The following is a 17,928-nucleotide window of genomic DNA, read 5'->3' on the forward strand; positions in this document are numbered from 1 at the left end:
CTGCATCGAATCAATACCCATTTTATGCAAAAATATCAACTTTGAAATTTGACCTAATTTGACCTGACCTTGACCTGACCTTCACAAAAACGTGACCTAGGCTGGCCCCAAAGGCTGCCTAACCCACATAATCGCATTTGTCATGTAAAATGGACCATAAAACATGTATCACACGACACATTCATATTGTGACCCCCGGTGACCTGACCTCGCTGTGACCTGACCTGGTATCAGTGACCTCAGATAGCAAAGTATGTGTTTGACGAACAATGTACCATCGATGGTTTTCAATAAATTACCAATTTACTCGCTTTCACAGCACATTTCTTGAATTGCCTGTGAACGGTGAAAATCTGACCTTTGACCTGACCTGTGACGTCATCGGTTTGACCTAGGTCAATGAAATTTGGTCACAAGGTAGTTCCCGGGTGGGGCTATCGAACGCCGTTTGAATTTTGAAAATCGGCCGGTAACTTTCCGAGATCTTAGGGGGGGGCCGAAACGGCCCCCCCCCCCCTACGGGTGGTAGGGTCCGCCGGTAGCCCTACGGGGCGCGGGTTAATTTAACAGCGTTCGTTCTCATCATTTGGTGACCCAATTTCATTCTTATCTACCAATTTGCACGACTTTTAGAAATTTCGGTCGCGAAACGGCTTACCTTGAAATGGGCTGTTGATTTGATATCTATTTTTATGAGTATTCCAACGGTCATGGTGACTCAATTGGTGGCAAGATCATAATAGTAATACCTAAATAAAGCACTTTTCTCAAAGGAGAAATACAGCACTGCTCATGCCATTTTGTTAACATGACCTGCATTTCTTCGAGCCACGATGAAACGACACTCATGACGTGCCTAGGGCTGTTTCAGCAAATACATTGTAAACTTTGTTTTGTTTTTCAGTCGCTCTGCTCAGCACCATCAGCATCGTCGGTTTCATTTAGTGGTCAGTGATTATCGGATTGATTCCAACGTCACTCATCGAAACTTGGGCGTGTCAAACTGTCTGTTCCGCTTATGATACACACGCTCCTGTTGCTAGACCAGTGCGGTCTTGGTTTCAACGTTGCAGCCTGCAAGATTGCAAGGAGCAAGAAAGGCACATCACATACGGCGCCACCTACATGTGATCACCCTCACAGCCTGGCCCGGGCGGGCCTGTGGCCGCGGCGGCCGTGGCGCTGGCATCGCTCCTGTCCAGCATGTGTAGCGCTGCAGACGGAAGGGGACAGGGAGAATGCAGGCCTGGCTCGAAACTCTAAAGGATCGCCAGTTTGCTCATACATTACATAAATTAATAAGTGAGTAATAATGAAAAATGACTCTAGAAATTAACTTACGCAAGTGTTCCGGTTTTCTAACAGCAGACGTAAACGCGTGAACAGCATTTTTGAATGAGAGCGGCAGTGCGGCACGACTTCTAAGTCAAGACTTAGCCTATCATGCTGACGGAGGACTCTCAGGCGAAGGGCTCCTCTCATTGAACTCATAGGATTACCTACAACATTGCGGGGAAAACATTTTTGCTACCGTGTACTCATATTTCATTCAAGGCCAACGATATCGCCTCCAGAGGTCAACCAATTGTCAAAATTGGAGTTTTGTTGGCCCTAGGGGTCTTGGTTCAGGACCTCCCAGACTTGTGATGGGCCCTTCACCTCTGGCATTAGCTGCCAGATTCATCCACCACAGCCTATCTATGTACTATAGACCTCTGACAGGATACTCAGACCTGATCATGATACTTCTTAAAATAGCCCACATCTCTAATCTGAGTTGCAGCCCTTAAAGACCCACAAATCATCAGCCCATGGGCCTGACCCAGTCCCACGTGCAGCCTGAGTATAGACGGCCCTCTCAGTTGGTCTTCTCAGCATGGGAAAGGACTTCAATTGAATGGGCTCAAAGGGCCCATCCGCGGCCCTAAATGGGATCCGCGATATAGCCTCGTTGGCCGTTGCTGGTGCGCCCGGTCACTCCAACTCCAAAGTATCATCATCCGCCTAAATGGGGTGTGCTGGTCCTTTGAATTATTATTTTGCCCCATCCTGAGGCAGCCAAAAGCCGGTTCAGGGATTCAAAAGTTACCCGAGGCAGCTGTAGGCTACGTCAGTCGGATAATGGGGGGTCCACTCTGGCAGACCTTTGAAAGTCCATACTCCCAAGTGGGCTACTCAAATAAAAAATCGAAGATATTCATTTGATTGTTCATAGTACTGGCAGTCTAATGACCGGCGAAAAAAGTGGGGCGTTTAACGCCCCCCCCCCCCCCCCAGCAACTCGCGGGCTAGAGCCTAGGTCCTAGGCCTTTTTCAACACAAAACGTGCTCGTTTTTTCCTTTTTTTTGCAACAATTATTAGAAATACTACCTACGTCCTAGACGGACTACTGATAAATGTGAGTTCTAAACAACATCGTAAACATTGTTTACAGCCACGCGGGAAGTTTGCGCTTCCAAGGAATAGTGTGACGTGCTGGTATTTCAGCCGCGCTGACTGTTGTGTTTATGATAGCGTGGGATCGTTTATCATGCCTTGCCAACAGCCAACACGTAGGCAGGGGCTACCGTATATTCCGTGCAGTGGCGCAGTTGAACTAAATGCATCGCAAACGACTCATCGGAAGCCCCGGCGTAACTGCACCTCATCCGCACTCCCATAATTTGTCCGATATCTATTCATTTTTCCAGATTTGTTTTCAAAAGACTGGCATGAAGTTATACACAAAATGTCAGAGTAACTTAGGTAAACGCATAGAAAAAAGGCTAGAGACGTGTCGAACACAACTATTCCATTCATATCTGCAATCTGCATCAATGAACATATCAATGGGCAATGGGTGATTAGCATGGAGCATGCCCTGGGTCCCGGGATTCGGCTGAAAAGAATAGAATGTAAAATCGTGTAGAATCGCAGTGACTTCAGGGGACATGCCATTTTTGGCGAAGTAACCCACCAAAACCAAACTTATACTTTTGGGCATTTGACCTGACCTCATAGGTTACCGGTTGCCCTGAGAAATGGGATGGGATACACACCATGTCGCTGTGTCTCGTAACGGCGTATACGCCCTTTCTTTTTAGCGAGCTCTATCTCAATTATAGAAATGAAACGGCGAGGATTTCAACAACCCCGCTGCTTGTGTACCATTTGAATATTGTAAGCAACAATGCAGCCAATAGTATCGGGTAACATGCAGCGTCTCCAACCGTCGAACTTCACTATGGGTCATGGGTCTGGTGGGCGGAGCTGGGTAGGTGCTGCGGCGCATTTATAGTGCACCAGTTCCGCACCGCCTCCCCCAAGGCCGTACCACGAACATCGAGCCCACGACGATCGGACGGTTCGCGATACTGGCACTGCTACGTCACAGCCGGGCCCCTGCGGGACTGCGTCAGTTGACCGAGCACACAGGGGCGTCAGGGCCGGCCTTTAAAACCGACCGGTCTCAGCTGCGCCTACAGAAAGGCGTCGACGACGAGGCGAAGAAGGTGAGTGAGTGAGCCCGAGATCTCTGAGGGGCCCTATGGATCAGCAGGTTGATAGGTTGGCGTCCCCTTGCTTACAGTGCCACCTTCTTTTAATGCTTCTTTAACAGTAGCCGTTTTCACGACGGGCTATCCGGCGAATGCACCTAATTTGACCGAATCTGCACCTAATTTGTTTTACAGCAAATATCTTCATTTTATGAATTTATTTCAGTGTTTTAATCGATGATGCTCTGTGATAATATGACACAGCAGGCATATATAAGCAATTAATGCAACCCTAGCTGATAGCTGCTAAGAGACACACTGAACCTGATTTGACCAAATCTGCACCTAATCTGTACCAGATGTGCACCAAATGTGTACCGGTTGGCCGTCGTGAAAACGGCTAGTATGTACATGCATAGGGGAGAGTGGGGTAATTTGGCCGGTGGTGTAAATTGGCCGCCCCCACCTGTACGAAAGCTGATAAAAGTGAATGAAATAACTTAAGTCTCTATTCATTTGTCATCGGCAGAACTAACTCGAGAACAAATGTCAAAACTTTCCCCTTCTTAGTTATATTCAAAATTAAAAAAAGGTGAATTTCGTTAGAAAATGGTAACTTTTACTTCCGTTTAAAAATTTGTATAACATGTAGTATTTGGGCTGTAAACGAATTCCAACATTATAGCGCCATTCTTCAGGGTGTTAAGCGGTTCCAAGAGCAATTTCATCTAGTTCTGTACAGCCATGACGACTTTATAGACAAAAATTTTCAGAATGGCAATGTGGGGTTATTTGGCCGGGACTAGCGGGGCAACTTGGCCGGTGCGCTCAGAGTCACTATGCTGTGACGGCCGAGTTGTCATGGTCAATTATACCATAAAGGACATAATTCATGACCAACTTTGACTACCTTGATGCCATATTTCCTATTGGACAGCTGTAAGGGCATGTGACGTCATCAAAGGTTACCTAACGCTTTTTTGCTAATAAATACTTACAGAAAAAGATACAGCCGCGCAAATGGTCTCATTGTGTTCAGCTCGTCAAGGCACATCGAATGGTATACATGATGACCTTGAACTCACGTAACCTTGAGGTCAAGCGACCTACCTTTGACCTTGACCTCTCGAGGTCAACAGATACATGTTTCGATTCGGAATGACGAGATAATAACGATGGTACTTTTAGTTTTGTCCTAGCTTGATTCCTTCAAAAGCTATTCGTAAAAAAAACTGTCATCGCATCTAGAGCCGCTATTTTGACTATTTTCGACCCCTGTGACGGCTGAGTCAACCTCCAAAATGCTTCAAATGCGTCGTAGGACACGCGTCATTGCTGAATGTGAAGCTGACTCGCCTATAACAAAAATCATGGCCTCAAATCATGGCCGGCCAAATTGCCCCACACCCCTGGCCAAATAACCCTACTAGTGGGGCATTTGGTCGCTTTGCAGACCTTTGTAATACGCCACAATTTCCATATAAGTAGTAACTCTATCATTTCAAGTTTACTGTCCAAGAAAGTAAAATGTATGCCACACCTGTCAGCGTTGAGAAAATGCAGAAATGTGTTGTCGATTTTTAGTTACATCGTTTTCTAAAAAAAGCGGCCAAATTACCCCACTCTCCCCTACCTACAGTACAGCAATTGTTTGTGTGTTCCTCACTCACTCACTCGCTCCTTTCCTTTTCTACCCTTTTTTCTCTTTCCCTCCTCTAGTCCTCTCTCTCTCTCTCTCTCTCTCTCTCTCTCTCTCTCTCTCTCTCTCTCTCTCTCTCTCTCTCTCTCTCTCTCTCTCTCTCTCTCTCTCTCTCTCTCTCTCTCTCTGTCTCTGTCTCTCTCTCTCTTTCTGTCTTTCTCTCCCTCTCCCTCTCTCCAAACTCGATCTTCCCTTTAGATATTATTAACGTCCTTTTGTGCTCTTCGACGATGGATTGGCGGAAACGATAAACATTATAAAATGATAAACATAAACACTGCCACCGAAGACAAACGCTTTTTGTATAGTTGCTTTCTGGTGTGTCTGAGTGTATTACATATATTTTTAGCCAGCTAAACTTAGTAGGTATTAGTGTTTTGGAATGGGGAATACGGTGAGCGTGCTGTTAGATGCCGATACTTTGGCAGAAGTCGTCCTTTAACCCTCGCCCTGGCAGGGCATTTTTCATAACACGACCTGGCAGGGGGGGTCGATGCGACCCCCCCCCCTCGCGATTGGCTCCTATGGCACCTAGAAACACTAAATTTGGTAGGTAGGTGGGCCCCCTGGAGTTCTCGCCCCTGTGCAAATTTGGTTGCTCTAGGTCAATATTTAGGGGGGTTTTGGGGGTATAAATGTAAAAATTTCGCTAAAAAACGGTCAAAAGTTTTTCGCTTATAACTTTTGGTCTAATTAAGTTAGAGCAAAAAGAAAAGCACCAGTGAACTCAGCACGTCAAGGCGCGTCGAATGATATACTTTTTAACTTGCTTAAGTGTACTTAAAGTTTTTCTTAAATTTTAAGTAAACTTAAATTAATAAATTAAGTTCAAGTTAACCAAATTGCATCATACCGATATCATTCGATTCGGCTGATCACCAGGAACACAATGATACCATTTTTTAAGCTCTAGCGTCATTATGTGCCAAGTTATTGGCAATAACGTCATTTGACCTCAGTTGACCTCATTTGACCTGACCCATGGATAAGTACACCAAACAAAGAAGCACCAAGTGACCTGCTGTTAAGTACCGTGGTTTCAAAGCACAAAAGTGATAGAACGAAGCGGATATCTCCAGTATTTTCCGAATTTAGTATTTTCCCATAGGCTTAACATTACGACGTAATGACCTCTAACTGACCTCAGGTCAGTGACCTCAAAAAAGCCGGACTATATGTTATACAACTCGGTGAACTTAGCACATCCTGAAAGTTTGAAAGAAATCAGTCAAAAACTGTGAGTTGGACAGGTGCAAAAAGAAAATTGAAATTTGACCATGACCTTGTACCGGTTTTTCTGACCTGGTGACCTGACCCAAGGTCACCCGGACCTGAAATTTTCAGGTCATATGTAAAAAGGTTGCCCCATAGGCTGTGCCAAATTTGGCGGCGCTGCGCGCCGCCGTTTTTACGCTATCTTCGAAAAACCTTAGGGGGGTCGCATCGACCCCCCCTGCCAGGGCGAGGGTTAAATCTTCGAAATCCGACAAAGAGCTGCGGTGTCCCTGATAACTGCAGTGACTGCGGTGACAGCTCTCCAACCTTCAGCTGCTCCGGATATGTGTCACTGCTGTCAGCCCGCGGTCAATGACGGCCTGTCACGAACAAAGCTGCAGCGTGGGCTGATCCTTCGTGCAAACTCGTAAAAACCTTTTCGTGTCGAACAATAGATTGTAGTAGGTAATGCTATCACGAAAACAGATCAGCAGTAGCCGTAATCGAACCGGTTTGGCTGATCAGTCTTGTTTGCTCCCATTTTCTTGTTTGGCTGGTCTGGACCTATATTCTGCTATACATTCTCGTTTAGGAGCTGTTTCCAGAAAAGTCGTCAGATCAGATTTGACCATTGTTACGCAATACTACATCCCCAATCAATATGCATGTGCGCCTCGAATGGTGTTGTAACACAGTCGGTAAACGCTGCTTTGTTGGGGAAGTCCGACTATTCAGAGCTGCGCTGACGCGGGAGGCGGTCCGCAGGTTTAGGTGTGCACTGAGTACCGGCCTGCCGAGCTGACCTCGCCGGTCATTGTGGGACCACCTTGTTAATCGTTCGACATCACCGCTGCCGACACTGACAGGATGGCCTCCTGGATCGTGCTGCTTCTGCTGGCGCCCGCCATCAGCGCATACAGCCCGAGAGGTATGTGTGTGACCTATGCCTGAGGGTTATGGGGAGGAGGGTGCTCCATCACGTATTTTGTTGACGTCTTTTATTTTTACCGATATCTACTCATAGTTCATAGCATTTTTGGTGAGTCCAATAACAGAGTGGTTTCCTGTCCTGGGGATCATTTTCTTTTAGGGTCGAGCATTAGTCTGATCACTGCTGCCCAGTTGCTTTTAAGCGGTGCACGTGAAATGTAAAGATTGGCTTTTGCTGTAATCGTCTACACTGAGAAACACATTTTAGAACTTATACTGATAGTACTCACCTGAGCACCTTCGATGGTTTCCATTTTGCCGCTTTGAGGAATTGGTCTTTCCCGAGAACTGTGCATGGTCTCCACTTCGGTTTCAGGAGTGGATTTGGTCTTGACCGAGATAGTTTAGTACTGGAAGTTGTCTAGCTATAACCCGTGTAACGCAAACAGTCGGTCTGCGGCGAGATTCGAACCAGCAGTCATTCGGTCAGAAAGGATGGTAAACTTCTCACTTTTTTCCTTATAGTTCTCGCAGCTGACGTGTTTTGACGACAGATGTCAGCACAGAAGGAAACTAAAGGCGTAGGTGGCGCTGTGTTAAGAGTAGAGCAGTTTGAAGTGCTGCGATTCCATTTTCGCTTAGGAAAAGAGCAATTATTGATAAAAATAAAACATGCACGGGCGGAGAATGTTTGAAAAAGTTGCCCCGGCCGGCGACCGAAAGTCAGAAAGACGATGATGCTCAAATATTTGCCAACGGTTATCAACAAACCCCTATTCTGTGGCATAGGATAATGGATGTCTGCGTACGTTTTTAGGGAAAACTGCTGCACGCAGGTGCGGAAGATTTCGTAATTGTAATTTGCAACACGCCTTAAAATTTCGGACGCATGTCACCTAGTGCTAGGTCAGGTCATCAGGTCAAATTTGCTGGATGATCGTGCTAGAAATACCATCATGCCCTTTGCAAAGCTTATTCCGTGGAAGTTGCAACCTTCCCACGCAAATCAACATGTCAAAACTCAAATTTGACCGTTTTGACCCTCTGATTGATTTGAGCTCGCACCTGAAATATTATTCGCGACCGAGCCTTAAAGGTAGTGTGCCACCTTTGAAAGATTTCCCGTTTTATTTTTCCTAGGATAAGAAGCTTCTGTTTTTACCTAATATCCCAAAAAAAATCAAAAATGGGCCTGGAATAGTGCCTTTTTCGCCTAAAAGTTTATCGGTTTTTAGATATGTATAACAACTGTAGTGGGCTCACCTGCAAACAGGCGTCGGGCAACAATCGCGAATGCGGCGCACTTGTGACAATAAGCAAAGGTCATTATAGTGTTACGACCATACGACGTACGGGAATGAGTTATCAGCTGTCTAATCGTAGACAACACAATGTCGAGCCTTAAACTGTAAGCCTGTGTTGGTATTGTTTCTTAAATTTGGCTGTCGAACATTAATTTGTGGTTTGAAATATGATTTTATGTAAAATAATTGATATGAAACAGCCGTCTCTTAAGTTATGACCCCATTACACCACACGCAAGTGGCAGAAATGACAATGATCAGCTGACGCATTTTTCTTGGCCGAAGTCAGGGGGGTACGCTCCGGCTGTTTAGCATTATGAAAAATGGTGACAGACGTTTGTGGAGGATTGTCGACGAACTCTTGTTCCGTGAGCAGTACTTACACGCTAGCGGAAAATTCACCAATCAGCGCTCGGCGGTACTCGACGCTGATTGGTCCGACGCTCGTGACGAAATTGCGGGGGACCGCAGTTATTCTCTATGGACCCGAATAGGCTTTTGGATTTCGGAGGGGTTTCTTTAAAATTATATGCTGTTTCGAGCTGTTTTCGAGTTGAAATATATTTCTTATGACTGTTACCTATATAATGGCACCATAAAATCATGATTTTGATAAATATTACCGATGAAATATCGGCCGAAAAGACATGCTGTCATGGTACGGACTGCCCTGCGGCTGATGTGGGGTCCCTAATGCCAGCGTATGGTAATAATGGGGTGACGAAGGGTTATTGGAGACTCTTAGAGCCCCATCAGCATTCAGCATAGGGTCATCAGAGGCCGGGAACGTCCATCAGGGGTCTGAGTAGGCCTGTCATAGGGGCATACATGACACATCATGGCCCATGGGTCAATGTAGATCCATGGGGCCGTTGAAGGGCCATCATTGTTCAGCGTGGGCTCGCAATTACCTCTGATGGGCATATGCCGTGCCCCGATGGACTAACGCTGGCCCCTGATGAACCATCACCAGCCCCTGATAGGTCTACAAAGCCCACTGCTGGGTCTAAATTGGTCACTGATATGCCCAAATGGGCCACTGAGAAACCCGTACAACATCCCCTGACTGCACCTGCTGGACCAGTGCCGTCCTCTCATGGGCCCACCACAGCTCTTGAATGACCTTTTCAAGTCCCTTGAAGTGCCTTTATTGGCCTAAATGGCCCCTGATTGGCTTATGTGGTCCCTATTGGTCCTATATGGCCCCAATGAGCCCTCAACGTCCCTAGACGGCCTTACGGCTTACATTATATGTCACTGGGCCCTGTTGGGTCAGCACCGGCCCCTGATAGGCTTGCACTGGACCCACCGGGCCTATACCGACCCATGAAGGGCCTATGTCGAGCCCTCATGGGCCTCCGATGACCACACGCCGGCATGTGTGGCCCCATCAGCAGTGGTCCGTCTATCCCATGTACTTACGGTCTTTTTGGTCGATGTGACACCGGTAGTATATAGAAATGTTATGATTAAATGTCGTTATTACACAGTCAAAAGTCACAGAAAGAATATCCAAGCTCAAAAATGGCCTCAAACCCAACAAAAACTGGTATAAATCCCCTTCAAAAGCCGTAAGTCTATTAAACGCCATAGGGGAATAGCTGCAGTCCCCCGCAATTTCGTCACGAGCATCGGGCCAATCAGCGTTGAGTATTGCCGAACGCCAATTGGTCGATTTCCGCTAGCCTGTAAATGCTGCTTGCGGATATAGTTTTGAACAAAAGAGGGTCGCGGCTACTAATTATCGCTTGTCACCACTTTTTCGTCGGGAGCGTTCTACCTGGTTTATATAGCCTTGGCCGAAGTCAGAGCGCGCGGCCCGACGCACCACGCGTATTTGGAAATTCCGACCTCGACGAGCATCAGAAGCCACCTAACAGGCGTGTTCGAAACCGCAGGAGATGATGATGAACGGGTTTATCGAAACTTGATTGGATGAGCCTATCGGTAATAGCGATTTTAGTGTGTGCATTTATTGTTCATAGTGGTGTGAAATGTGGTTGGGGTACGACCGACAACCCGTCGGGGCGAATTTCGCACTGGGGTACTCAAAATTTGAAGAATTTAAGACGTTTCCATAAGTTTTGAAGGTATGGATAAGTTCTAAAAATCCGGTTCTCCTTATCCGGGTCATTAACTCCATATGGTCCAAGAAAGCTGGCACACTACCTTTAAACGAGTAATCGAATGGTTTGTTTGCAGTGTTTAAGCTCCGTTATGTTCATGAACTGTGAGAAAAGTTGTCGGAGAACGCTAAAATCAGAGTAATTTGGCTTTTGATGATCTATGGTGATTTTATTATTGAGCTTGCCTAAAACATGACCAGATTTCTTTGGTCACGTTTGTCCCTCTTTCAAACGTCGTTCCGCTTCTCGCCTCGTAGCCCAGTAGCCGAGTTAGAAGGAGCGTGAAAAGCCCACCTCTCGACTCAAGGTGTTACGATAAGGCCACCACCCTGGCGCGGGTTAAGTTGGGGGAGCCTTGAGCCCCAGCAGCTCGTCCTTCTATCTCACTGATATTACCCTAGTCCTGTATTGTGATGTTATTACAGTGCCATCTTACGATAACGGCCCTTAAATATGATTTACTTCTGTTTGATGAAACATGTCGGGCTCCGCGATGAAAAGACTTAAAAACATAGAAGCTCCAAAATGAAAATAAAGTAACTTTTCAAGAACTTTTCAAGGTAGATAAGAATAATGAGAGACTCTTTTATAGATGACAGTTTTTTTGTGCATGGAGACAGCTTTTAGGATTTACAAAAGTGGAAAAAGTTACCCCGGCCGCGCCGGGGTCGGCTGAAAGTTACCCCGGCCACGGCCGGGGTGGCCGGGGCAGGTTCTCCACCCATGAAAACATGTATTTTTCAGTAGAAGAAATAATTTTTAATGAAAAAGAGCCTTACTATATGACACGATGTTTATCGATTTTAACAGTTCAAACCACTTTAAATGGATATCCCTAAGGAACATCTCTATAATGCCTCAGTGCTTCCGGTCCTTCCTTTCTCGAAAGTACTGCGAAGGCTGCCGGCAGCGTGGTTGTTCCTTTCGCGAGTTGGTGTCTGGCGCACAGCGCGAACGTCTCATGGTGAGTTTGTTTTCTGTATGTCTTTGTGTGCACTTAACAGCTTGAAAGTAACCACAGCAAAGGTAATTACCTACTCTGGGAGGTGGCAAAATCTGTGTGCCATTGCCCATTTTTGGGATATAGGTTGCGATTGCCATCTGTTTGCCAGTCTTGGCAAAATCTGCTTGAATACCAATCCGTGTGCTTTGAGGATATGGCTCAGAAATTAAGCGTTTCTGCCGTTTCTCTAATATTTGTCTTACTCTCCCTTTCAGAGCAAGAAGCCGTAGAGACGATGCTCTCAATGTTGGACACCGAAGTGAGGCAACTCATCAGGCACAACGCCAAAATGTCCCTGTTGTGTCCTGGCCTGGGTCACGCGTGTCGCGCCTTGACAGCCGTGACCTTGAACGACCTTGACCGGCCGGGCCGGGCCGAGCGGCCGAGGGTCAGTATCGTCCGAGCGGCGCTGGTGTCAACACAGCTGAGTGCCGCGAGGTGAGGTGAGGCGTGTTCGCCGAGACGGTCCGGCCACAGTGAAATAGTGAAATAGTGGTGTAATCGATAATATGCGTGGCCAGTACGCGAGTGAGATTGACCCTGTGCGCGACACCGATTCAGAGACGCACATAAGTTAACACCGTCGTGTCGGATCGCTCGTACCGGTGATGGGAGACAACGAGCAGCTGGAGCGTCTGATGGCGCTCATGGCTCAGCAGTCAGCAGGCTGCCATGCTGGAGCAGCTCCTCCCCAGCCAGATGTACCAGCTGCGCAAACTGTCTAGAGCGGCCAACCGGCTGTCGTCGCCTCCGCCGCTCCTATGGCTAGACTTCGGTCTCGCATGGACTCCCGTCGGTAGTGTTCACATGCCAGCCCATACATTTTACCTGTATTAACTTTTTAATGTCTGTGCCTGTGTAACTATTGTACGTGCCTGTACTTAACAGTGTTTGAATTGTATATCGTTCGCACAGTCTGTGGACCGTGGGGAGCGCCGCTTGACATGCATTTTTGCACTTACCTGCATTCCGTGTTAAAAGTAAAGTAAAGTAAAGGGACTGAGCTGTCGTGCACCGGGAGATATTATGGTCTCTTGCTAAACGACTCAGTTGAAACTCAGCACGCTGGTCGGTACTGACTGGGGCGGCACGCGAAAGGGTTTGGGCAGCTTTTAAAAAAAAAATGTTCGCATCGAATGACTGCATCGCATGTTCTGTTCCAGAGTGAGTTTTTTGACATCTGACACAATAAATATACATGCCTGTTCTTTACCTTGTTTGTGCATGGAGGGAATGGGAAGGATCGAGAACGCGGATGCTGTGCCAACTGCCATGAAAAGCTGGCGCTCTACAGGGAGGGGAAGGGGGGGGGGAATGGGTCGTGAGCGCGAATGCCGTGCCAGGAAAGCCGGCGCTCTTAAGTTGTAAAGTTCTCGGAGACCATACAGGATCATATTATGAGCGGGAATTGTGTTCGTTTATGATCTCATGACCTGGTAAAGGTTCTCATGGGAGATCATCCCGCAGTATACTGAGTACCTTATCCGGGCAAAGTTCTCGTTCAAGATAGCACACCATTCTCACTCGAGAACGTTACGGGAAAAACCTGAGCACTTTACCAAAGTGGAGACCAACAACTGTAAACAAAGTTCTCCCCAATTGAGGCTCTCATACAAGACCAGAACGACCCCTGCATGGTCTCCGAGAACCATGGATAGGCTTGAGTGTTTCTCAGTGTACCGAGCTGTTCAAGCTGCCTGTATCATGCTAAATCTGCGAATGCCTACGTTTGTAATTTTAAATTTTAATCATTTACAAGTACCATACATGAAACGTCCCCTGAGTACAGCTTTCTTAGGCGTCCATCGCCGGATCTGTTAACGAGCCCAGCCTTGAGTTATACCGCTAACCAAACAAAATGCTCTCCCGGTAGCAGTTCTAATGAATTTGTCAAGTTTGGCATGCGTGTGTGTCTGGTGGAGCTATTTGTAAATTATTGCCTTTGAACCTTGAATGTAGCTGTGCTAGGGATCTATACAAGCATGCACTGTCACACTTCCCACAGAGAGAATCGATTCCGCTTTTTGTTAACGAGTGATAACCGGCGCCTCTTCTGTTCGCAGAAAAGCCCGGAACTTGCATCAGCCGCGTGTTCCCAGCGCAGGTCTGTCAGCCTTGTGAGATCGTCAGACTGTGCAGCCACGACGGCAACTGCCCTGGAACTCAGAAATGCTGCCGGACTGACCGCTGCGTGACACAGTGCGAGGAGCCCGCAGGTGGGTATATGGTTATAACACCGCGCACAATGCCGTGCATTTTTTTAACACTCTGCTGAATTTGCGTAAGTCTTCCATGTAAGAGTAAAAACTGCATGAAAAAAGAAGGCTTTTTCAAAATGAAAATGGTTAGCACATGGAATGAAATTTGTGAAAAGCTAACCGAAGCGAGGATATATAATTATAAGGGACAGTTCACACCATTTTTTGACACAGTTTTTATCTACTGAACTGATTTACCATTTCAACTGTTTTTGTTGTTGCTGCGGTGGTGGTTGTTGTTGTTGCTTAAATATATTCACGGATGTATCGTATATTTTCTCTACAGCTCCTAAGCCTGGGGAGTGTCCCAATCCATCGCTTGTGGAGCCAGGTAGCAGCAACTGTGATGTCGACACAGACTGTGGCACATTCGACAACAGGAAGTGCTGCAAAAACACTTCCGGCTTCACACGCTGCGCGGAACCGCGGCAGGGTACGTTTATACAAAACCTTCATGTAGGTTTTAATGATATAAATAACCTCGCCCGTATTGGTGATTTGCCAGCCGCTAACGTTTAAACCGAACTTAGAGATTAGGTGTGACGAGAGGAAGCCCGATGCTACCCAATTTTGAGGTCCTTGGTCATTGGTTGACCTTCCAGGTCAGTGACTCTCAAAAGCCGGAAAATCGGGACCTCTAAGAACTTTTTAAAATGAGGTTGTAATGTTTTTTTCAGAGTGCTGATCACAAATTGCATGTAAGTTGTGATCATAGATGATGTCTTAATGCATTTAGGCCAAGTCGGCTCAGGTCAGGTCAGGTCAACCATAGTCTGACAAACTTGGAAAGAACTTGTAGTATACTCGTAAATGCACATGCTTCAACAGCCGTTGTACTTTGAATCCGTTCTTTCTTAGGTTTGTCAGACTATAGTAGGCGTCCTGTTAGATGTCCATATAGCAGATGTCAACATAGGCGGCGGAACGGGGGGGGGGGTGGCACCGGGGCATCGTGCCCCCCTTTGATTTTGCCATTTTAACATTAGCCCTATGGGCGTTGCATGGAAAGAATGGGACCAAAAGTCGGCGGTGCCCCCCCCCCCCTTAATCGAAGGTGTTCCGTCGCTCATGGATGTCAACCAAAACTGACAGCTTCGTAACACGAAGGCTCTAACACTACTTCTTAAATATTCAAATGGGTGCTAAATTCGAAATCGGCTCCAAAAACTATCCCAGAAACATGTAAACTGGGAAGTGAGTCTGCGTAATGAAAGGTCAATGACATTGACCTGACCTTCACATGTCCTTGACATTCACCATAATGTACGGGACCAACATTTCTTCACATGTAGAAACACAACCACAAAAAGACTGGAGACGCGTGGATACTATGAGCCTGTAAACGTCGAATCGCGATTCCGGCTATACATGGTCTCGAGAAATAACCGAAGGTTTGTTGTCAATAGTTAACCCGCGCCCTGCTGGGGGTCCTGGATTTCCACGCCCTGCTGGGGGGGGGGTGTTTGAACACCCCCCCCCTTGTAACTCGGCTCCTGGGCCACGTAGCGATACGCGGAAGGCGGCGTTCGAAAGAGTGTAAAAAATAATGACGAAATCACTTCGGTCAATTTTTTGGTCAGGTCAAAGGTCAGGTCACCAGAGGTCATTGAAGGCAAAATTTCGCCGATTTCCAGGTCGAATGTCGAAAATTTCCAAGAAGCCAACGCATAACTCGGGAACCAATAGAGCTACAGCGCCGCGGAAAAGCGCATTCGATAGCCCTATTAACGCCCTTTCTGAGTAATTCTCTCAGATTTGACCTAACGTCAACGGTTTTGCCTGCAGGGGGCAAAAACTGCAAAAATAGCCGATTTTTTCGAAAACAGTTTTTCTGCAATAACTTTTGACCCAAGCCTTGTACGACCTTACTTTTACCGGCATCGTGTTCCTCTCGTCAAGACGCATCGAATGAACTATAACTTGACCTTGAAAGGTCAACTTGAAAATTTGACCTCAGGTCAAGGTCATGACCTGACCGGAAAGGGTCATGTTGCATATCAGTCGATCCGTATCGTCGAGCTGAACACATCTAAGGCGTTTTCATCGCTCTAGCATGCCTCTATCAAAAGTTATTTGCGAAAAACTGTTAGATACCATTCGTGACCTAAGATGACCTCAGGGCATAAACAAGGGTCACGGACACCATTTTCAAGTTCAGTGTGTCTAAACCACTTGTAATTCGGTGTTTGGGAGTGTTTATAATGTCTTTCATACAAAAGAGGCGCATTTCATTTTTCTCCCATTGACTTATAATGGGGAGGTCGCAAAATTGACCTGACCTTAGGTCATCAATATCAAAATTCTGAGATATACATTTTGTACATGCTATTGCTCTTAGCAATCGCTGAAAGTTTCAAAGCGATCGGTCACTCGGTGTAGCTATGACAGACATTGAAAGTTTTTATGAGGTGAGGTCACTTCAAGTGACCTGGTGACCTGACCTTGAATGACCTTGGTCTGAAATTTTCACAACATGTGTAGAATTGATGTATGATAAGGTGTACCAAAAACGGCGGCGCTCCGCGCCGCCGTTTTTGAGATAACCGCAGGTTGTTTGAAAAGACAAACACTATTCGTTAGAATTGTGTATTCGCGAAAAACCACAAGGGGGGGGTGTTCAAACACCCCCCCCCCCCCAGCAGGGCGCGGGTTAAAACACTATTCTTTAGAATTGTGTTTTTCTATTGAAAAACAAATCTGAGTTCCCTGACAATTTGGCAAAAGCTGCCTGAGATCAGTACAACTTGATGCTCTTGAAAACGGCTGCTCCAAAAATTCTGATTTTTTCAGGATTTCTAGTGGGCCAGGTGATCTACGTTCTAGTATGGGTCTCCCCTCCGCGGACCATCTGGTGCACGTGCCACGTGACTTTGAAAATTCCCGTGTTAAGCCAATGGGCAAAATGAAAAAATGCGTTCCACGGCAGATTGCTCGAAAACGATCCAAACGACCCCCCATTTTCTTCCATGCAGATCAACCACCATTCAGTGCACTACCCATGGGTATGTCGCAAAGTGGCCGGAAAAGTCCAGAACCACGTGCCACGTGCCGTTGAAAATGACCCTGCACACCGGAAATTGGGACTTTTGGTCATTTCGGCGCACCCATGATGCATACTATGGCGTGGGTGACCAAACAATGGGTGTCATCCGGTCGGCAACTGTTTAAGGTGTGGTCCAGTGGGCCAAAGTGGTAGTTTCAAACTTTTGGGATCCACCATTCTGGGGATTCTTTTTGACAATATACTTACGTTTCTTGGCGCAATGTTCATTCCACCCAGCCGGTCGTCAATGCGTGAGGTGACCCAAATGACGATTGACCTGAAGGAAGTTGGGGGCGAGGGACACGCACGTGCCATCCGTTTTTTAATCGGGCGCTTTCATCTAGGGGATTTTTGCAGATATCTTTTTGATTTGTGAAAATGACCAGCCTAGCGATATGCCAGTCGTTGATAAATTATTATCTTGCTGCGGCCGGGCGCTTATTTGCGGTGTTTGCGTTTGGCGGCTGGCGGGCGACTTTTAGTCGTTTTCGGTTAGCAGTTAGCGTCGGTGCGGTGCGGGCGGTTTTTTCGGCGTTTCGGCGTTTTTTTTTTCTGTGTGGTTTGCGGCGGTCGGGCGATTTTTTGCCGTTCGCGTTGGCTTTTCGGGCGGGCGTTTTACACGTTTTGCGGTGTTTACGTTTTGCGGCGGCAGTGGCGGCGGAAGGTATTCTAGGATAGGGGTGCAAACGATATTGAAGCGCCCCTTCCCGCTGGGCGCCCCTTACCATGCCGATGGCCGTCCCTGCACTGGAAAATCAGTTTCGCCCTTATACAGGCGCCCATAGAAGTTTGCAGAGTGCTATTCCTGGTCATAATCATCTCCCCAGTAAAAAAAAAAAAAAAAAACGCAAAATACGCCCTAGCACTAGGGGT

The 17,928-nt window shown here is 46.8% G+C and overlaps 1 protein-coding gene and 1 long non-coding RNA gene across 2 annotated transcripts in view; both read left to right on the forward strand.

Annotated features, from left to right (window-relative positions):
- Positions 1–3,405: 3,405 nt before the first annotated feature.
- Positions 3,406–17,928, forward strand: part of LOC122386875 (low-density lipoprotein receptor-related protein 2-like) — a 43,106-nt gene continuing 28,583 nt past the window's right edge. The window contains exons 1-4 of the mRNA XM_043376565.1: positions 3,406–3,492; positions 7,258–7,319; positions 13,818–13,970; positions 14,299–14,445. Of these exons, the coding sequence (XP_043232500.1) occupies positions 7,259–7,319; positions 13,818–13,970; positions 14,299–14,445 (361 nt within the window). The 5' untranslated portion in view covers positions 3,406–3,492; position 7,258. The remainder of the gene's footprint in view (positions 3,493–7,257; positions 7,320–13,817; positions 13,971–14,298; positions 14,446–17,928) is intronic.
- On the forward strand, positions 11,271–12,964 carry LOC122386876. The gene is made up of 2 exons (XR_006257442.1): positions 11,271–11,715; positions 11,970–12,964. It is a non-coding gene; the product is annotated as an uncharacterized LOC122386876 (long non-coding RNA).

The sequence above is a fragment of the Amphibalanus amphitrite genome, unplaced genomic scaffold, assembly GCF_019059575.1.
Source record: "Amphibalanus amphitrite isolate SeventyFive unplaced genomic scaffold, NRLGWU_Aamphi_draft 000265F_arrow, whole genome shotgun sequence".
NCBI lineage: Eukaryota > Metazoa > Arthropoda > Thecostraca > Balanomorpha > Balanidae > Amphibalanus > Amphibalanus amphitrite.